This window comes from Calypte anna, chromosome 3 (genome assembly GCF_003957555.1).
Source record: "Calypte anna isolate BGI_N300 chromosome 3, bCalAnn1_v1.p, whole genome shotgun sequence".
NCBI lineage: Eukaryota > Metazoa > Chordata > Aves > Apodiformes > Trochilidae > Calypte > Calypte anna.
Window position 1 is genome coordinate 105,466,451 of NC_044246.1, and position 22,141 is coordinate 105,488,591.

The window sequence follows — 22,141 nt, forward strand, 5'->3', positions numbered from 1 at the left end:
GGTGACTTAACTTAGGGTAAGGTAACAGTTCACTGATGGTCATCTCTGCTCTTGTGGTGTAATCACCAGACTATATATTTTGTTTTTATCTTAACCATACCCGAAGCTCTCCTGATTTTCCTGTTCTTACACATCGTTAGGGTGGCTGACCACAAGCAACAAGGTATGTCTGTGTGAGCAGGAATAATTTGAATACCAGAGCACCACACAGCCATATGAGCTCAGAGGTAGTGAAGACCCCAGTTCTGACTCACTGTGGTACCATGAAGACATCCTCAGTGTCCCCATTTCCAGGTAGAGAACCCAAAGCTTATAATATGCCTAACTTGCCTTCCAAGCACTCGGCATAGCACAGTGAACATGAAGTGACAGTGATATATTCAGGAAGGGAAATCCTATAAAAGAGGATAAAGAAAATGTTTGAGCACTGTAATACTGAGAAGTAGGTGTCAATGTTATGCATTTATTGCATGTATTGCTATATAAATAGTGACAGGGTATTCCTACATATGTGGGCTTACCTTTAATTGTATCTGCAGATTTTACAGACTTCTAAAGTCCCTCTTCTGTTTCAAATGCATCCCTCTTCCTAGGCAGTTAGTTGAACACAGAAAAGCAATAAAAACTGATCAAGCTGAAATATTTTATTTTTTAATACTGCAAAATTCAAGTTCTTTTTCTGAGTCAGCTCTCCCTCTCTTGCAGTACAGGGCCCCTGTTTGCAGCTAATCTCCTATCAGGGCCCAACAGCCGTTTCTGCATCTGCACCCTCTCAGTGCTGGGGTGGGGGCCCAAGGCTGAGACTGCATCTGTGGCAGAAAATGGAAAAGGCAGGGAAGGAGGAAGAGCCACACTTTGTTTTTCTGCAGGAGCTGCTGGGGGAGGAACCCACCACCCACCCAGCTATACCTTTGCTATTTTTGTAACGCTGGGAGCAAAGAGATTTGCAAGTGGGAAGCAAAGATTATCTGTTCAAATGGGAATAATCCATTCCCATTTCCCTGGCAAAGGAAAAGTAGGCACCAGAGTGTAGCTGGCTGCTTGCTTTGCCTCCTGGCTTCAACTGACTCCAGACGGAAATCCAGTTCAGCTGGAAAACTTCTTCCCTTGTAATACATCCTGTTAGTGGACTGCAAAACAGGAAGTTTCTATGTGGAAATAAGAGTGCTGTTCCACTCATTTTTGCTAAGGGCTAAGAATGAGAAGGCAACTTCTCTGGATTCATCCAGTTTTCATTCAAGAGAGCAATGCTACTTCAGAGGGATTCTTGGACATCCTCCTTACATTATGAATTTCTCAACTGCCTGCATAACCAACAAGGCATTTAGGAAGCTATGATCTGGGACCAGAAACACTCCACCAAGTTTTTAAGCACAGTTCTTTTCCTCATACAATCTCAAATGAAAATCTATCGAATGGAATTAAAATCTGGTCCCCATCTCCCACACATGCTTCCTCTGGAAGGCCAAGAAAAGATGTGTAATCTGTTTCATCCTTCCTTTTATTCATATCTATTTATAACTTTTACCAACGCATGCAGATGGGAATAATTGCAACCTCAACACATCACTATCATCCTGAGATCAGTAGTTTTGCTGTTGGTAAAATTGTGCAAGATGAAGCATTTACTGCAAACACATTTGTTACAACTTTATAAAGTGCCAGCCAGAGATAGAAAGAGTGCCATAACCTATGTGGAGTGTTTCTTTGGTGTTTGGAAGAGTCAAAGTGAGGTTACAGTTAAACAGAGTGTTAAAATTAATCCCTTGGCAGGGGAACAAAAAGTCCCTCAAGTTGCTTGGGTACAGAGGACACTATTTTATTATAGGATGATACCTAAGACACTGAATGCAAAGGTATAGGTTAAGCTTTAGGCATGTATTGTAAAATTATTTTTTTTAAAGAATAAAACTAATCAGTGTTAGTGAAAGCATTATTATACATCTACTCATAAATGTAGGCATCTATTTCACTGATAAAATAGAATTACACAGCTGAAAATATAACTGTGCTTTGATTCTATTTTTCATCCTTCTTAGTAGAAAGTTTTAATGAAAAAGTTTGTTTGTGTTCTGGTATTTAAAATGACAGCATTCGTTTGGTAATGAGTCTGCAAAAGTGACTTCATATAGGACAAGATAATCTAACCAAAGAAATAAACTAAAAATTAATTCCAAAATTTAGCAAGAGTTTTTAGGAGTACAAACAAATACAAAGCCATTGTTGAGGCTGACATAAAGCACAGCTTGGAAGAGAAAATAAGACAGGACAGGTTTGGACTGGTCTGTATATATGCACATATATACACTGTGTATATATTTAGCCATAAAATTAGGAAATACGTATGTAGACAGGAATGAAGGAAGAAATTTGTGTAATATTCTCTCAGTAGGTAAAAGAAAATAAAGCAAATGTGGCAATGGAACTTGGTACAGCAACTGCCTGCAGTGACAAAGTGTGGAATCCAGGAGCCAAGATCAGTCTAAGACTGTTGATTTTGATTTTTAGTAGTTTTGGGTTTTGTTGCTTTTTGTTGTTTTGTTGTTTGATTAGTTGGTTGGTTGGTTTTTTTAAGTCACTGCTCTACCAGCCTGGGGAATGGACACTGAGACAATCTTCTCTTGGTCTCAACTTAGGGCTGAGATCTTTGCTTAGCATCTTCTCTTGTATTTGTTTCTAATGTTTGCAGTGTCTACTGGTAATACTGCAATCCTTATTTGCCTGCTTAACTTCAGAATGCTACACAAATCACATCAGAAGCAGCATTATTTTTTCAAGTTTTATTAGAAACCTCTCTAATAAAAATAAAACATTTTTAAACTAAACTTCAGGGCACAGCTCCTGACCTGTGCAAGCAGAGGTGGGATCAGTACTCATGAAAATGGTAGTTACTTTCTTTTCAACTGTCATTCTTGTTTTGAGTTTTTATACCACTGTTTTGCTTTTATTTAAGAGTACACTCATGCAATGTATAAAAGTGGGACTGTTATTCCCCTGTGCCCAGCTCCACAGAGCAGCCCAGAGAACATGCAGTACAACACTGATAGCCTCCTGAATACAGTCAGATAACAAAAAAACCCAACAACTCAGTATCTGATTGGCAACGTGTGGGATACCAAATACAGCTTCATGCAGAATATCTCTAAAACAAAAGCAAATCTTTTAAAGTTTACTTGTTGCAGAACCAGAATATGCTGAGCCCTTCCAGGGGGAGAGCAGGGAGCCTCAAGCTCACCTTTCTGCAGCCCTACTTCAGGCTGCCTGGGTCTGCAGCTTACAGTAACTTCTTGCTTTTTAGATTTCCTCTTAATCCCCTGGGCTCAGATGTGCTATTGTAACATGTCAGGGAAAGGCAGGTACTATCCAAAATGAAACAAGCTCTAGCTTAGAGACTATTGTTGTGAAGGCTAGGACTGCCATGCATATCAGAAATGTCTTCTTTTTACCCCATTCTACTCCCAGCAGCACAAGCTGGGTTAATTTTTGCTAGCTGCAGCTCATGTTGGCATTTTTCAATCCCAGACCCAGACATAAGTCATGTTAGGGGCCCTGATCCTGCAACTGAGTGGGCTGACAACACCATGAAAGGTCCTGGTGGGTCCAGGTCACCTTCAGTGGGATGGAGGCCTGAAGCTGTGCTGTCTGGGGGCTCAAATATGAGAAAATCCAGAATGTACTGGGGAGGTGAAGGCTTGAAGGCAAACACTATAGGGCACCCTTTCCTCTTAAGTGAGTCCTCTCTCCTCTTTTCATACTGGGAACCTGGCATATGTTTTCTCCTGCTCCATTTTTTCTTTTGGCCTCAAGACCTGTTTCAGAGCTCCACTTTCCTAGTCTTTATGTCCTTATTCTTTTCAAGCAGGCATCCCTACTTATATCACAAGATCAGGCACCCAGATCTTCTTGCAACTGCAGCTCAAAGCCTGCATTTTGGAGGTATGAGTATTGAATTTGGATTTGTGGGTTGCCATGTTCTCAAGTAGAGAAGACCATTGAAGCCACATCTTATGTCCTGGACAAATTCTCCAACCCTTATTTTTGTTTTGGTTTTAATATTATTATTTTAAAAAATACAAAATCTCTATCCCTGCACAATTTTCTAAGCATAATATTGGTGTCTACCTCTGAAAAAAGTTAGAGGCAGTGGCTTTGGGCACTCCATCCCCAAATTGTGGGTTAGTTTTAATCTCCATTCTGAGATCTAGAACTCTTCCCCAAGCATGGGACAGAGAAGCCAAGCCCACAGCTGTGTTCCAAATACCACTCCTGGTGCCAAAATTCAAATGTTGCAAAGTATTTGCCCACGTGTTTTGTCTAGTTCTTACCACTGACACTGGCCTTTACCTTAAATTGTCTTTCTTTAGTCTTTGTAGTGACTGCTGAGTACTAAGGACACAAAGGAGAATTCTCGTGCATGACTTGAGTATACTCTATTTGTTTTACATTAATAATGAAGAACTAATACGTATTGCTGGGTGCCTTTTTCATCAGTAATGCAAAATATCAAAGCCAGATGTAGATTGGAGACGTTCACTGGACAAAGCTGCCTTACTGTATTGAGACCAGTAGATGGCAACCACTCCTTGCAATGTCAAAGGTAAATGAAAACAAAGTTGTTGGGGTAGGGAATTTGTTAAGTAGCTTGAGCAACAAAGCTTTGCTGCTCCATATGAGAAGAAAGCAATACTTCATTTTAACTCCTGCTCATGCACATATTTTAAGGCGAGCAATGAGATGCCCTTCTACATAACCAGTTTTGACAACTAAGATCGAGACAATCCTTTTGACTTAAATATCTTGTGGCTGCACTTTATTGATGATACCAGTCAAAAAAGAACAAGTCATTGGAAAAAAAATTCTAAAGCAATCAGACTATCTTAGTTTCTACAGCAATAGCTTCTAGTTCTTATAATGTTAATTATAGTCATTATTACTTTAGGTAGAAGCAGTTAGAACTGGGTAACAGGATTCCAAGACCTCTGCTTAGGAACTGACTTAAGCTATTGATGTACCAGTTAATTAATCCTTGTTGTCTGAGAGATCTTACCAAATTTGTTCTTCAAATTTGAAGAAATTATGGGGTTTTTTTGCAACATTAGATTAAAATTTCTTCATTTCTATGAGCAGGAACTGTAAAGGTTTGAAAAGTTCTCTCAGGGTCTCCAAGAACCTTGTAATGACACTTTTGAAAATAATCTCCTTCATTAATACAGAACAGTTATGGAAACACATCTGTAGCCTTACTAGAAGGATATGTAACAACTGGAGTCATATCAAATTTTTTCATAGATTTAACCATGCTTTGTGAATGCATTTTCAGTTAGGATTGATACACATAATACATGCATGGATGCACACAGGAGTGCAGTGTCTATAGTCCAGAAAAATGCCAGACCTTTAGACCTTTGAAGGGTTCCAGGATCACCTAACACTCTGATTAGCAATTTAAAAAAGAATACACTACAAATGGCTAAGCCAGCTAACAAGAACAGCACTGTCACTTAGTAGAAGTACAACAAAATACTCTGAGTTACTGGGATACATTTATCCAAGTTCTCCAGCACTTTGCAGACCATTAACTTGAGATGCTTTAACTCAAAACCTTGCAGTACAAGGTGCAGATGTTTATTCTGGAACTTACATCTTTGCTGCCAAGACTTAAAAAAACTTTTTGATACAAGTAAAGTAACCTTGTGCTTTTTTAAAACTATAGCTTGATCAGCTGCGGATTTTTAAAGTGATCTTGAAATTAGGAGAAATCCAGCTGGTGTAGTGAAATGAGGCAACCAGGTGCCACTAATTGCCAGGGAGTGAGCATGACCTTGTGTCAAACCCACCTGTGCCTAATTAGGGCGGGCCCCCACTGCGCATGAGCAGGACCAGGGGGCCAATAAAAGGTGAGTCCTGAAGCACAGGCTCATCTCAGTCCTGAGCACGTCTGTGGAGAAGTCTGTCAGTCTTGGAGCAACAGCACTGATCTGGGCTAGTCAACTCTGAGAGCCATAGGCTTAGAGCACTGCTTGTGAGTCTCTGCTGGAACACCTGGTTGGACCTTGAAACGCCGTTCCCTAAGAGAGGTTCGTCTTGCTACAAGCTGGGATCCATGTGCTAGTGAATTCTAGTGAGTTGGTATTAGGAATACTTCCTAGTACCCCTTACAAACCATTCCAACTTTTTTCATTACTTCTTTCCTCTAATATTATACTGTAAAAAGAATACATATTCTTTAATGAGATTTGAGTTCTTTTTTGCTTCTTTGAAGAAAACAAAGGCTTTCAGCCCAATGCTAAAATTTATGCACCTTAATTTTCCTTAGGATAAGAAATTATGTGACTTTTACATATTGTTTTTCATTCTGCCTATGAGTTTTGCTAAGATAAATCTTGGACTCTTCTTGCAGAAAACTGCAAAGCCAATGAGATTATTTTTATTAAAAAAAACCAATAAAAAAACCTCCCCAAAAAACCAAGCAAAGAAAGAGAAATCTAAATTATTTAGAAGAGATGACATTTTAGACAAAAAATAAAAATAATTTTCTGCCTATATTCATGCTTATTTTATCTGAAATGTTTGGTGAGTACAGATAGTTTTAAAGATTCAAGGTATGCTGTTTACATGAAGGGCTGAGGAAAGTCTCACTCCTGTTTTCTGCTGCTTATCACAACAGAAGTCTTCAAGACACTACCAAGGACAATAAATCTCCTTCTTTACAGTTGCAGTAAGCAAAGCTCAGTTTAAGTTCAGGGGAATCCATATGGACATTCTTTTCAACTCGATACTTTGTATAAATTATAGATCACAAAATTAGATCGCAATATTAGAAAAATATAGATCACCCTCATGCACTGTAACAGTATTCAGATTTTTTGCAGAACCCTTCCCAAAGTCTGGAATTTTATGTATTAGATGTCTAAGTAGGGGTCAGTGGCATTTCCAAAAGCTTGTGCCTCCACTTTGCTCTTGGATGAGCACTGAAATGTGTATATGATGAGCAGTGACTAAGTTCTCTGAAGATCGTGGTCTGGTAAGAATGTGAGTACCTCGTGTTCTTTGGCGAAGAGGCCCAGTGGAAGTGTAATTACAGCCTTTACACTCTCCTCCTGGACTTTCTAAGGTTTGAAAAAGCCAGAATTGCCCCCTACTATTGTGCAGAATAAGTGTCTCTGGACAGTTTTTAGCAGAACATTTCTTTGTATTTGGTTAAGACATTGAAAATATTCTTCATTGAGCAAAGCATGTTGGGTGGCAGGCTTGGTTAATCCCTTTACAGTGGGGAATGAGAGCATGATGGAGCACTAAAGCAGATGCTTGACCATTGTCTTTTAATTAAAGACTGAAGTACAGATTTGCATGGAGATTTTGCTTACCTTTTCTTTATTTCAGATGACATTTGAGGCCTAATCTAGAGGATAGGTAACCAGGGACATAGTCCAGTAAAGTGTTGAGTAATTCTGCTCTGGTGCTGAGTGCTATCCATTACAATTACCTGCAATGAGAGTCACAGATAATAATCAGCTTTGGCAGGACCTGAGCCAGATAAGATAGGTGATTAAAGAATGCAAAATGCAGAAGATAACTTTTTATGTTTTGATAGTGCCGAGCATGAATTTTGTAATTATTAACTTAACCCTGGAATCCTGGGACAGAATCCTTATCCAAGTGCCTCAGTCTTATTCTGTATTTTCTCCTAACAGCAGCATCTCCCAACATTTCCATAATGAGGAAAAAGAAGACAACAGATTCATCTCATCCACCTGCAGATCTGAGTGAGGGAAAGGAAAAATTAAGACTGAAGCAAGAGGTGGGCCTGATTAGTGGGATTTCATTAATTGCAGGCACCATGATAGGCTCAGGGATCTTTATGTCCCCTCAGTGGGTGCTGTATCATATGGGGAACCCTGCCAGCAGTCTGCTCGTCTGGGCAGCATGTGGTCTCCTGGCCACGTTTGGAGCCTTGTCATATGCTGAGCTTGGAACCTTAATTAAAGAGTCTGGAGGAGAATATATTTACATCTTGAGGATTTTTGGTCCTTTTCCTGCTTTTCTTTGTGCCTACACTTCTGTTATCCTGGTGAGACCAGCTGGTTTAGCAGCTATGTGCCTGAGCTTTGCTGAATACGCCGTCGCACCGTTCTACCCTGGATGCTCAGCTCCCCAGGTTGCTGTCAAATGCACAGCTGCTGCCTGCATCCTGATTTTAGCTGTCATCAACTGCCTCAACGTGAGGCTGGCGACGTCTGTTATGAACATTTTTACAGCTGCCAAACTCTTGGTTTTGCTGGTGATTGTGGTGGCTGGTTTGGTGCTGCTTGCCAAGGGACAAACTCAAAGCTTTCAAAATGCTTTTCAAAACACAACAACAAGTATTGGGACAGTTGGAGTGGCTTTTTACCAGGGACTGTGGTCCTTTGATGGGTGGAACAACCTGAACTATGTAACTGAGGAACTGAAGAAGCCTGAGGTGAGAAAGTGAGCTGAGAGTTACCTACTTAATCCTGCTGTTAGTAGGGTTGATTCTACGATTGTGTTTAGAGGGGTGAGCAAGGGATTAGATCATCAAGGAAAGACCTCTGAGCTCTCCTTCTGCTTTGTTTGGTCTGCTTGGGCAAAACATCTATGGGTGTGTTCAGAAAAGATAAAAATTACTCTCTAAGCAAAATAGCCTAGCTGTAAGAAAATACTAAAATACTCCATTGACTAGAAAAAAACCTGAACTATTAGGCAGCTTTGGGGATGAAGTTTTGTCTTAGTGTTTAGACAATATCATTGTTGACACCTGGATTTGTGCAGAAAACCCCTCACTGCTGTCATCCATAAAGGTTTCTTAACACTACATATTCCCTAAAAGACTTGATTCATAATGCATGCATCAAAAAAACCACTTCTCTCTCCTTGTTGCACGGAGAGGGAATTTCAGAGCAAGCCAAGCCTCACTGGAGAGGGAATCCAACTCTCTTAACAACTCTTCTCTTTAAATGTCTACTTTTTAGTCATTGTTCTGTCCATGCCATGGGCACTGAAGTAGCTCACTTGCATTTCATATCAGCTTTCTCTGTGTTTTACTGCCTCTTCTCACAGATCAGACACTGCAGCAGTGAACAACCCTTTTTTCACAGAGTGCTGAGGGTATAAAGTGTGTTTGATACCAGCGCAGCATGCAAGATTTTACAGATTAAATCTAAACGCACAGTTAAATATTAATCTAAATGGAAGCAAAAGTGCTAGGGTCATGTGTCACTCCCTCCCACAGAACTGTGAGCACTGACATTTAGACCCTTGCAGGTAGGGACAACAACACAAGGAACTGCTGCATCTTTTTCTACAGTGGGAATGTGGAATGCAAACATTGATATTTCAGATTTTTAGATACAGTTGCTCTGTATTCACCCTACTATTTGCTTTTTTCCAGTGCTTTCAGATGCATAAGGTGCTGTTTGCTGATTTTATTGAATCTTAAAATGGTCCATGAAGTTCCAAGACAGAATCTTGGCACTGTAAAGAAAACAAATAATCCCTTCACAGAGCTAATTTCCTTTGTGCTGCCCAGCTCTGATTTAGCCCTTTTTAGGAGTAAAATGTGATGCTACTCAATGGTACTTCATCCATGTCAGTGGGGTGTTCATAGGAAGATGTAGCACATCAGGAGACATAACACACTAGTAAGAAATAAATTAATATTAATCAACAAGTGTGCAACAGACATCCTGGGTAGCTATAAGATTATCTTTTTTGAATAAGATTTGAGTTTTGTGTTGGGTTTTTTTCACAGGCTTAGTTGTTTTTTGTAATGAGTAGCTTTTGAAATGGACAGCCTTGGTGTGTGCCTGACACCTTTGGGTGTGAAAACTGGAAAACTGCCATGTGAATCTGGATCCAGGTCTTATTCTGTGGAAAAGCTTAGTGAGTGAATGAAAGATGTGGGTGGTCAACAAACACACAAAGCCACTGCAGGCATAAATGTGCTTCACCTAACACTCTTGTCCTCCCTTTTCCAGGTGACTCTTCCCAGAGCTGTGGTGATTGCCATTCCTTTGGTTACATGCCTGTATTTGCTTGTAAATGTGAGCTACTTAGCAGCCATGACTCCATCTGAAATGCTTTCTTCAGGAGCTGTGGCTGTCACTTGGGGGTGAGCTCTGACTGTGATAACAAATCATAGAATCTTTCAGGTTGGTAAAGACTCTTGGGATCATCAAGTCCAACCATCGTCATCCCTGCTCTACAAAGTTCTCCCCAGCACCACATCTAAAGGACCCTTAAACACATCCAGGGATGGTGACTCAGAGCCAGTGCAGTCCTGTAAAATATAGGTTGTGTCCTAGAGTTTCAAGTGGTTTAGGTGCTATTCCTAGTGGGAATAACAGCGTTGCATTGAGCAGGCCAGTAAGACCAGTCAGGCCAGGTCACTGGGAAGCATACTGCCAGTCCCCACTCTGTCACCTTCAGGGCAGGGTATGGCTTCACCCCACTGAAGACTAAGGCTGACCAGTCCTGTCTGGCCAGTGCTCTCCCAGGTACACCTAGGCTGCCAAGATGGGGTGCCCAGCAGCACACTCCTTACTCCCAATTCCCATTCATTTCCACTGGGAACCTGTGGCTTCTCTGCAGCTCGTGCTTTTCCCCATGGAAAGTGGCCATGAATGGATGGATGAGGTGCTCACCATGAGCATCTCCCCACAGACTGGGAGCATGCAGTGAAGGTACACAGCCAGACCTAGGGGCTGGGAGATGCCCCACATTTAAAATATTTCCTGAAAAGTGGGGAGGACAATGTGCTGCCCCCTCACTACTACAGAGACAGTGGTTTGGGAAGAGTCAGGAGCCAACTGGGTCAATCCTGGCCACTCAGCACCTGAAAATTAGAACAGACCAGAGTCTTTTGGTTCAATTTCTCCATCTTTGGGGAAATGGAAAATGACACTGATCTCTGCAACACCTTTGAGAAGAACTGTTATACACAGGTTGGGTGGCTTTTGGTAATGGAACCTTCAAGTTAACTTGTATTTTTCCAGAGTTGCAGAAAAACTATTTGTACCTTTCATCAACCTGAAGTTTTTCATGATATTAAGCAGACCCTATGAGAGTAGAGGATTTTAGGAAGAGAAGGAAGGAATAGTCATGAGAGATGTAGACACCATTGACTTCTAACCAGATTGTCTTCCAGCAGAACATCCAGCTTTAGTCTAAATATTTCCAAAGACACAAAATCCATCATAGCCCTAAATGAGTCATCATGGCAGAAATGATGACACGGTATATCCAGAGATTATGTTGCTGCTCATCTGTTTCCTAAAAAGTCGGCAGTGGCTGACTGAAATGTCTGTGTTTCACAAAATCTTTAGTTTGAAGATCTGACTGAGCTCTTGCTAGATGTGTTCTCTAATAGCCTTTCATGGCATTATAAGCAGGAGCTTTTAAAGGCTTAGTGTTTTGTTTGAACAGGTGACAAAGCCTCACTAAGCTGCAGTGTCATGAACTTTCTCTGCATTTCCTTTCCCATCATTCCTGATTAGCAAGTTTTTTGTGAGCATCCTCCTTTTTAACACATCTCTTTTTCCTGCTTGATTAACCTTTTCACCTCGAGAGTGTGATTTAGGAAAAAACATTTAACTAGTGACCAGAAATCTGGCCACTCAAAAGCCTGGAGGAAGGGTAGAGAAGCACATGCTAAGGAGAGTATAATGGTTGTGATCCATGAGCAAGAAAAGCAGCTATTCAGACCATTAAGGAAGAAGGATAAAGAAGCTACAGACGAAGACATCACATCTAAGTTCATTTATTCTCCATATAAGAGGAAAACTTCTAGAGAGAAACATTGTTTAGTGGTGAGAGGTGCAGCCACAAAAGGAGCTCATGAAACTCTCCCCAGCATTTTTTTAGTGCAAGAGATTTAACAACAACTGTAGATCCCTGTTCACTTGTAAAAAGTTAGTCTCATTAGCTCTTGTAGTTAATTTTCAGGGTCCAAGCAGTAAACCACCAATTTCCTAAATGCAAAAAACATAATTGCTAAAGATTTTATTGTTAATTTTGTGGCATATGTTGTTTCCTTTGAGCTCTTGAGATTATGGATGCATGATCACTGAAGATGCCCAGATTCCACTATTTTGAATAAAGGAAAAAAATCTTAGTTCTGGTTAATGGAAGTACCCTAATAACTTGAAGCCTAAAGCACCATAATCCAGACACTAAGCTTCTACACTACATTTTAAAAAATATTCTCATAGATAAACTCCTGCCATGATTTTGGAAAGCCCAACTCCTGCTTTTTGAACATTTGGGATAGGTGATGCTAAAAAAAGAGTACATCTGGCTTAAAGCCATGTAATTCAAATGGAAATATAAAGTGTTCTAGAAACTTCTGAATTTTCAATTTTTTCCAATTAGATGAACAGTGTGTGTTTGTGTGGGTACACATGTATCATAACCCCAAGCAACATCTATTACTCAAATAATATTCTTCATGCTGCTTCATTCCAGAAGACAAGCTTCATTTTTATGAGAGAAAACTCTCATACCTTCCAAATATTGACTTCAAACCCTATTTGTAACCATGCTGCTTCTTCTGTTATGGAGAAAGCAAATCATATATGTCTGAGTATATTGTAGAACCAAAGTTATGAAATTCAAATGATTGCTTTGGCTTAAACCTGATTCATGGAATAGCAGAAATGTGAGAATATGGGATTAAAGGGTTAATTTTTTATGCATATTGGGGAAGAGATTATAATTATAAAGAGATGATATTTCTTTGGGTCTGATGGGAACAGTTTTCCCAACAGTTTTCCTGTAATGTCCAAGTTAATATTGTTGACTGTAATAGCAATATCTCTAGGATTCACACCACAGTATCTGCAGACAAAAAGGGTTTTTTTGTCTGTTCACAGCTTTGTACACCACTGCAGTTATGCAGAGGTATAACCAGGCAGGAAGAAAAGCTGCTTTTTCTGGACAAGACAAAGTTAACAGTGACAAAATATTTTGGGAACTGAAAGAAGGTTTTAAATTATTGGGAAAGCTCTGGAAAAAAATTTCTGTGAGAGTAATGGAGGAAGAAACCTGTCTGCTTCTACTGTGACTGTTTGATACATGTAAGAGCTGGATGTAATGCTAAGAACTCTTTCCCACCTCAGGGACAAAGTCCTGGGCAATTGGACATGGCTCATCACCCTGTCAGTGGCACTGTCTACGTTTGGTTCATCAAATGGGTCATTCTTTAGTGGAGGACGTGTGGCCTACATTGCTGCAAGGGAAGGGCATATGGTAAGGATAAAAAAGAGGGGGTCTGGCTTGTTTTCAGCAGCTTCATCTTCTTGTAATGCTTGCAGCAGAGGGGAAAACACCAGGTATGTTCAACTGGTAGAGTGGTAACTCTTCTGGGGCTTGTGTCTTGCTCAAAAACTTTCTTCTCCATCTTTCTCAAATCTAATTTATGTCGTCTCTTGACTTTCTTCTTCAGCCACATAATTTCAGAAAGATCCATAATTACATCTTGCCTGAATTTCAAGAGCAGCTTTGAAATGAATGACTTAAATACTGCTGTGTTAGAGCACCTGGCACTGGCTTTGGGATAACCTGGCAAATACAACTGCTGGGGAGGAGAAACCTGGTCATGCTGGAATGTTGTAAAGCACTCTGGCTTTCACTGGGAAGGAATCCCAGCACTAGGAAGCTGCCTTTGCAGGCAATACTGCCTATGGAAGCTGGTCTCAGCGGTGTTCCAGCCTTCCAATGGAGCAGTCCAGTTCAGATACAGTATAGGGTATCTCTGCTCTTCCAGCTTCATAGCAATTACAAGATGACACCAAGCCTTACACCTCCCCTAGCTGGGGTTTTTAATTAGTTCTGCTGGGTGGAACCAAGTCTGGTAGCCCAATGGAGGTCAGTCTGCTGCAACTCTGTGCTCCCTGGTAAGCTGAGCATGTATTCCCAACAGGCACAAACATACAGGTGTACAACATACATATACATACCTGTATATATGTATATATACATATATGGACAGCAGGCCACACAGATCTGCACTTACACAGTTGGCACTCACACAAACACCAGCACAAAAAAGTCCAAGGGCTTGGCTCCCCTCTCTGGCTCATCAGGGCTCTGTTTTATATTTATAAACATGTATTCAATGTGGGTCCCTCTGACAGCTGGGCTCAGACATTCAGTCAGCCCAGTAGCAGCCCCTGGGTCCCAGTCTCACCATTTGCTGCTAACTGGGCACACAAGCCCAAAGCCCATGCTACTGCTCCCCCTCTCCAGCTGCTGGTATGGACCCTCCGTCTCACAGACACTCATCCCCACACCCATCCCCACACTTCTCCCTCTCAGTGCTTCAGCTGAGCTGCATTTGTCTTCTGTTTTGAGCAGGAATGTTGTATTTCTCATGGACCTATCTGATCCTTGGTCCTTCCTCTGTACATCCCCTGGCAGTTCTGCTCTCAGGTGGGAAGGATTCCCCTGTGCAGCAGTTCCACTCCTTGCACACAGGAGAGAAATCTTTTAAGTAGATGAATGCCCAGGTTGGTGAAGGTGACTGAGTTGGTGGTTACCTGTTGTGGTGGTTACTGGTTCCACAACTTCTCTTCCTGATGACAGTGTCTGCTGTATTGTGGAAAGCTCTGTGTTGAGCAGTTCACAGATGGTCAGAATTTGACCTTAGCATACTTAGTGCTGAACACTTCCACCATTTCTTAGAGACTCAGCTCTAGCAGGAATGCTTGAATGCTGTTTTGGTTGGAAAGAAAAGAAAAGAAGCCTTTCTCATTAAACTTTCCCAGTGAACCAAGCAATAAAGAGGCTAATAACTCTGTCCTTGTTCTGGAAAAAGTACTGGCTTGCTTTTATGGTTGCATAAATGTTTTAGGATCAGTGGTTGTTTCATTTCCCAGTCAGCCCAAGAGAATTCAAGTCCCAGAGAGATGTGACAGAGGGCAGAAGATTGAGACCATGCACAAGGTCCTGATGCTATTAGGGAAGCTCTGATACGGCTCAGCCTGTCCCACTGGTAGTCTGAAAACCTCATCTTAAAACTGCCTAAACTGAGCACATATGATAGGAAATCAGTGAGACACCATAAAAATGTCCTGAAGGGGGGTTACCATGTGGACACTCCTGGGAGCTGAACTGCTTTTCTATTATGATGCTTTTTTTTTGGTGATGAAGGATGGTTCTGGCTGCAGGCAGCTGAGGTGGATGGGTAAGAATCTTCAAGAACATGAGCTGATGGTGTTTTGTTTTGGCTTTCAGCCAGACATTCTGTCCATGGCTCATGTGAGAGGCCTCACACCCTCCCCTGCTCTGCTCTTTACAGCTGCTATGTCTATAATAATGATCATCTCAGGAACATTCACCACTATTGTGAACTCTGTCAGGTATGTATGGGCTGCATTTCTGTTTGCTTTTGGAATTGCTTTAAGAGGATTTTCTTTTTTTTTTTTTTTTTTTTTTTTTTTTTTTTTTTTTTTTTTGAGCCTGGGTTATTATTTTCTAACTATTACTGGGGAGGGGATGAAGGGGGAGAAAGAGAAGAAAGCTTAGCAACCAGTGTCTTTGCAATGCATGAATACTTGTCACTGTTTACTTAACTGCATGGGGTTCATCTTCATATCCAAATGAAGCTGTAATATTCAGATCATCCTAAAGTTCTCATTGTTTGTGTTGGAAGGGAAATTCATGGAAAAATGCTGAATATATATCAATATTCTCCTTTTGAATTGGAGATATGAACATCTGGGATCTGGAAGGCAGGACTGACATTCCTGGATGACCTCACCCCAGATTTCATGCTTTTTTTTTTTTTTTTCCCCCCAGTTTTATAATATGGCTTTTCTATGGCATGACTATTTCTGGCCTCCTGTATTTAAAAATCAAGAAACCAGAACTGCCAAGATCTTACAAGGTAAAGTAATAACAGAAGCCCCCAAACCTTCTTTCATTATTACCTAAATAACTGAAAGAGCATTATGAGAAAACAAAGAGCACTGATGTTGGTTGCTTACAGATTTAGTGTTGTTCTCTTTCCTTTTTAATTTCATATTTTGTTTCAGCAGAGTCACTGAGGGGCAAGATAGTGTGAATATACAGACATCAGTCCTCGGATGTGTCCAGGAGATATGTTTGTTCCTCACAAAACAGCTAAATAGAAGGAAATCAGGAGTTACCTGTTCTTGCCATGAGCAAGTGATGTAGCTCTTGCAAGGATATTCAACCTTGGAGTGGGAAGGGCTGGGAACCCAGATGTCTGGATTAATTCAGATTAATGCCCCAGCAGGGTTTAATCTGAAAGCTCTTTCTGCACAAATTTCAGGGTAGTCCAGATGTGCAATGGCCTAGGATTACATAAATCTTTACACTGATGTTTTCTTTTGTAGGTCCCAATGATCATCCCTATAATTGTGTTGATAACAGCCGTGTACCTGGTGTTAGCTCCCATCATTGATCAACCCCAAACTGAGATCTTCTACATCATCCTGTTTATTTTCAGTGGCATCATTCTTTATTTCCCACTGGTTCGCTTCAAGTGCCACCCTGGCTTTTTAAAGAGAGTCACTTTACACCTCCAGTTACTCCTGGAAGTTGCTCCAGCTGCCAGGGATGCAAACTGAGATGACTTCTTCCTGGCACCTGGCTGTCTGCTCCTCATGGTTTATCCCAGTACCTTGGTTTTCAAGGCTCAGAACATACATTTCTGTAAGAGAGAGTGAGTAAAATTGAATTGTCACCAAAGCCTCTCACTGTGAAAGACTGGAGAAAGAACTAGAGCCATGACTCCTCATATTTCCTTAAAATGTGGGGGACATGTTTTTCTCACTTTCAGCTTTGTGTTGGCAAATTACATACAAATCCAAAGGAATATGTGCCCTTCAACATTCCAGCCTAAGAAGAGCTGTTCTTCAAAATCTTAGCTCTTATATTTCAAGGCAACAGGCAACAAAAGACTGACAGGAAAATATTATTCTTCTAACTTGATATTACCCTAAGCCCTTCCTGGCAATGCCTTTCTTTATTTGCACAAGTTCTGTCCACTGTGACTGCAGACCTCAAATAAACACATAAAGCATGGGCATACCGTGTTCACAAAAAAGAACTCTTTCCACACAGTTATTCTGTTGTTCTATCTTCCCAAGTACTCTGAGAGTATGTTTCTCCTTTGCTCCATCCAGTCCCAGGTCACAACAGTCCTTTCTGTCTCAGTACATGGTTCCACCACATTTCTGCCTGAATCATCCTACATCTCCCATAGAAAACCCTCTGATGTGAGACAACAAGTGCTTTACAGCTCTGGTAGCTTATTCAGCTGAGAATGCACTTGTCATCAGGGATCCATATATTGGCTATGAGACACAGGCAGCATCAGTTATGTACCTATAGTCACCCAACACCTTTCCCATAGTTCTCCCAAAGACAAATAATTTGTGATAAAGTCAGTACCAAAGCCCTTACATCATTCCTGCCAACCAGATGCTCTCATTAGGAATTAAAAAACCCACATACTTGGCTACATTGGGAGAAAAAGTGTGGTGACCAGCAGGTCAAGGAAATACTCTATCCCTTTGGGCTCTACATTAGTGAGGACACACCTGGAACACTGCTTCCAGTACTGAGCCCTGCTGTTCAGGAGAGAGTTGTGAAGACAACAGAGCCATGATCTTCTTGGTGGCAGCAGCTGGAGGCAACAGCCACCAGTTGTGGCTTGAGATATTCAGAGTGGACTTCAGGAAGTTTTCTTCACCATGAAGGGGTTGCAACCTTAAAGCAGTGTGCAGGAAAGTGGTGAGATCCCAGTTCTCATATATTCTCAACCCCTGACATTTCCAACACTTCCATGATACTGAAGGCACAGGACAAAATCCTCAGGGGCTGTGCTCTCACTGGCACCTGATACACTGCACTCACTGTTTTTCCCAATACCCTGAAGCTCAACCCTTTCCTTCTAAGGGAAAGACAGACCTTACATGCTTTTTTCTTTCCATGTGTCCAGATTGTTCCTTATTGGAGCCTGTCCTGTCATAGGCTGAAAAGATCTGCATGTTAGTCTCTAAAATGCTTTGTGTCTGTTCCTCAGGTCAACTTTGTGCCAGCATTTCTTCTGCAGATCTGTTTCTGGGACAGGGTCACTTGATGCTCCAGGCCTTTTCCAGCCTGTCTCACAGATGTGTGTCTGATTACAATCTCATTCACCAATGCCACTCCTGCTCCTCTGAGTGATGATACCAGCAACTGGGGAGGTGCAACAAGAGTTTGTTGTTTCCAAGTGTTAGGTATGATAATGGTCTCAGCCAGCTGATGCTTATTTTCTAAATCCTTTGGTTAGAGAGGGATAAAGGGGGCTTGATTCCACTGCTTTCTACAGGAGTTGTCAACAAAGGCCAATGAAGGATCAGTTTTCCCTCCTGAATTCCATGGCAATGCAAAATTCTTGGGATGCCACCTTGTCTTCCCTCCCAGTATACCCTGGTGGACAGTGTGTATTTAAAGGACTGGTGAGGTCAGGAGTTTAGGTTGAATTCCCACCACTCCCCCAGGCTTTTCCTCTGATGACAGGCAAGCTTAAAGAAGCTATATCCTTATAATCCCTGATTATAATTTTTGGAAAACAGTCTCTTTCCTACATATATGTAAGGAGGCTACCACATGGGACTGTGCTCTTTTGGAGATCTACAGTCCATATACAAAAAGTGGGAATTTCAAGGCTTGTTTAAAGGATAAGCATGCACAATATCTGTGGCTTTTGCCACCTATCCTTGCATATCTAAGTACAGCCAGAGCTGGTATTGTCTGCACATATTTCTCATGGAACTGGAGTTGTTGTCACTGTTAGATATTATGGGTTCAGTATACTATAGATGATGTGAAGATGAAAGGATTAAGTGGCTTGCTCAGAGCCACACAGGAAATGTGTTTCTCCCAAGATCCAGCCAAATATCTTATCTTGTAGCTCATCCTTTCTCTCTGTGCATCTCTGACACAGGAACAAGAATAATGAACACAAAAAGACAATATTTTGGATAAGAAGCCTTTATATGTTAATGGCTTGTGTATGGGTACTGGGAGGCTGAAAAAATGCAAGAATAATATTTGCTCTGTTCTCAATTTCTATAGCTTTAACAAGATATAGCTGTAGCAAGATGTTCTTTTTATTTATGTTGCCTAGGGTTTGCAAGCACAGGGGTTTATAATGGCAAAGCAAGATGTTGAAAGCTCAGAGAATGGAAAGATAATTGCAACAAAATGGACATTAAAATTAAGGTAATTGATTATGTGAATTGATGTGGTTCTGTTTTTCATCCATGAAAAATAATTCCATATAAATTTTACTGCATGAACATAAACAATCAACATCAGACTCATCTCTCTTTGGATGGAAGGTTTAACTACATGTGTGCGTGCTTATGAGCAAGTACAGTTGTTTTTCAAAATTACTGCATATCTGTTTCAACCCCATCATATGCAAATAAGAGTCTTTCCTTCATCAGGCATTTGCAGTAAAACATTTGCAGCCTATGCTGACTTTTCATCCTCTTGGACTCCAAGCCATGATGGTGGGAGAGGAAGGGGGGCAGGGTAGAAACATCCTTTAAAAGATTCCTGACAGACTTCAGCAACTTGGGATGTCTCTCCTGCAGCACCAAACTTCCCCACTCCTGCTGTTCTGGGGGTTGTGCTGCCAACCTGCCTGGCAACCTTTTGCTTGTTTTTCCACTCTTATTTAGTTGACTTAGCACAAAAAAAAACCAACCCAAAACAAAACACCAAACCAAAAAACCAAAAAAAAACCCCACCAAAACCCAAAAAACCAACCCAACAAACAAAGAAAAAACCAACAACAAACAAAGTAAAAACCTACCACCACCACCACCAAAAAAACACAAAAAACAAACAAACAAAACCACCACCCTTCCTGAGATGTGCAGTGCAAAAGACGCCGCCAAGCAACACCAAAACACTTTTCTCAGGAGACCTGAAGGTGGGCTAAGGGCAGGGCTGGGGCTGTTGGGATCCCCCCTGTACCGGTGGGGATGACAGGGAGGTGTCTGGACACGGCACAGCCTCGGGTGAGACCTCTCCTTGGTGAGCTCCGACACGCGAGGGTGCGTGTCCCTGTCCTGCTGTCCCCAGGGCCGGGGTGAGGATCCCACTGACAACCCGCAGCTTGCGGAGATGAGGCCCTCACTCCGGCATGTCCCGGCTGTCTGTCTGTCCGGCAGGTCCCGGCCGTGGAGGGGACCTGGCAGGGTCGGGAGGTGCCGGCAGATGGCGGTGGCAGCAGCGGGATGGGAGCAGCGCTGGCAGCCCCAGCCCCCCCGTCACTCCCCGCCGGGATGCGGAGCGGAGCAGCACAAGCTGAGGGAGCGATGGGTTCATCCCCAGGGAGCCGCTTCCTTCCCGGGGAAGCCGTGGGCAGGAGCCCGCTCCATGGTCCCGGCGTGCTGGGGCTGTCACACCCCGAGAGGGATGGGGAGAGAGTGGGAAGGGTAAAAGTGAGAAAACTCCTGGGATGAGTCTGGTGATTCTATCACCTGGTCTCAGATGGGAGGAGGAATCAAGAAAAGAGACCCGTGGGTGAAATGAAAAGTTTTACTAGAAAAATAATAATGAACTAATATCGTAAGCCCAGTGCTAATGTAGGATACAAAGTCACTGGCAGCTCCAGGTAGCAGTGGCAGGCTGAGTGCAAGAGCGTGATGGGCACAGCAAGGGGAGGAGGAGGCCTCAGACATGGAGAAACTGAGAGGACAGACAGGACCTTCTTGGGAAGCTAGCCATGGCAGAAGGAGAAACACCCTCACAAACTTCCCAATATACAGTGAGGGTGCCATTTGTGGTACGGAATACTTTGGATGGCCAGGCTGGGTCATCTTCCCTGGCCCACTGCACCTGCATGGATCAAAAGAGCCCTCAACCTTGGTCACTACAAAAAGCCACATAGCAGAGCATCTTGCCTCTTTTGTTCTCACAGAATTCGCCTCCAAAGACTCTCAAAACATCAGTTCCTCTGTAGAAATAGAAAAATGAGTTTACTATTGTCTCCCAGCAAAACCACGAAAGGTGAGGTAAAGAGTTTAATAGGAAAAACAAAAGTCTTTCACACAAGCAAAGCAAAACAAGGAATTCATCCACTATTTCACTTCTGCAGACAGGTGTTGAGTCATCTCCAGGAAAGCAGGGCTCCATCACATGTAATGGTTACTTAGGAAGACAAACACCATCATTCTGAATGTCTGCCCCTTCCTCCTTCATCCCCCAGTTTCATATGATGAGCATCACATCATATGGTCTGGAATGTCCCCTTGGTCATTTGGGATCAGATCTCCCAGCTGTGTCCTCTCTCAGTGTCTTGTGGACCCCCAGCCTACTCACTGGTGGGGTTGGTTGAGGATCAGAAAAGGCCTTGACACTGTAAGGACTGCTCAGCAATACCAAAAATATCTCTGAATTATCAGCACTGTTTTCAGCACAAATCTAAAACACAGTAAGGTACTAGCTGCTAGGAAGAAAATTAACTCTATCCCAGCCAAAGCCAACACACAGAGTATGTTTTGACTCACTGAAATATCAGAAAAGCTCATTTTGGAGGCAGGTGAATGACATCTTTCATCTTTGTTAGTGGGAAAAGAATGCCAGCTCAGGAGTGAGGGAGAGGGGGGAATCCTGTGGCTGGAAGTGAGGTGAGGAGAGGGAATGAGTCCTGCTCTCCTCAGCTGTGACCTCTTGGTCTCTGCACCCATCTCCCCCCCAGCCTTACCCCAGGCAGCCATGGTGGAGCACCCTCCAGAGCTGCCTGGGGAACTTCTCTTGGGCTGCTACTATTGTCCTGCAGCAACCTCTTTATTATTATTACCCTAGGATTATCCTAAGGGCCATTTTTTATTTACTTAAATCACTAGTGGGTAGAAATGAAGACAGCTTATCAGGTTTAAATCAGCATGAGTCCTTATGAAGTCAGGCAAATTAATGAAAACTGAATTATTCATGGCTGTATTCGAAACATAACCATTCCCCTGCCATGTTGGAAATCAGATGAAATGCTTTTCTGCTGGAGCTAAATAACCCCAGAGGTACTTTTGTAGTGCACTTTAAACCCATCTCTTTGTCTTGTCTTGAGATCAAAGCTGGGAAGCAGAAGCTGTCTCCTGGA

General features: G+C 42.1%; 1 protein-coding gene across 1 annotated transcript; it reads left to right on the forward strand.

Moving 5' to 3' along the window:
* The first annotated feature begins 7,711 nt into the window (after positions 1-7,711).
* On the forward strand, positions 7,712-16,649 carry LOC103525779 (b(0,+)-type amino acid transporter 1). Its single transcript, XM_008490751.2, has 6 exons — positions 7,712-8,461; positions 9,996-10,129; positions 13,134-13,263; positions 15,250-15,374; positions 15,814-15,901; positions 16,374-16,649. The coding sequence occupies exons 1-6, from the start codon at positions 7,718-7,720 to the stop codon at positions 16,605-16,607; spliced, it is 1,455 nt and encodes a 484-aa protein (XP_008488973.2). The 5' UTR covers positions 7,712-7,717; the 3' UTR covers positions 16,608-16,649.
* Positions 16,650-22,141: the final 5,492 nt, after the last annotated feature.

Coding starts and splice junctions, on each gene's coding strand:
- LOC103525779 (XM_008490751.2), top strand. CDS start 7,718: ATGAGGAAAAAGAAGACAACAGATTCATCTCATCCACCTGCAGATCTG. Junction 8,462..9,995: donor AGGAACTGAAGAAGCCTGAG/GTGAGAAAGTGA, acceptor TCCCTTTTCCAG/GTGACTCTTCCCAGAGCTGT. Junction 13,264..15,249: donor CTGCAAGGGAAGGGCATATG/GTAAGGATAAAA, acceptor TTTGGCTTTCAG/CCAGACATTCTGTCCATGGC.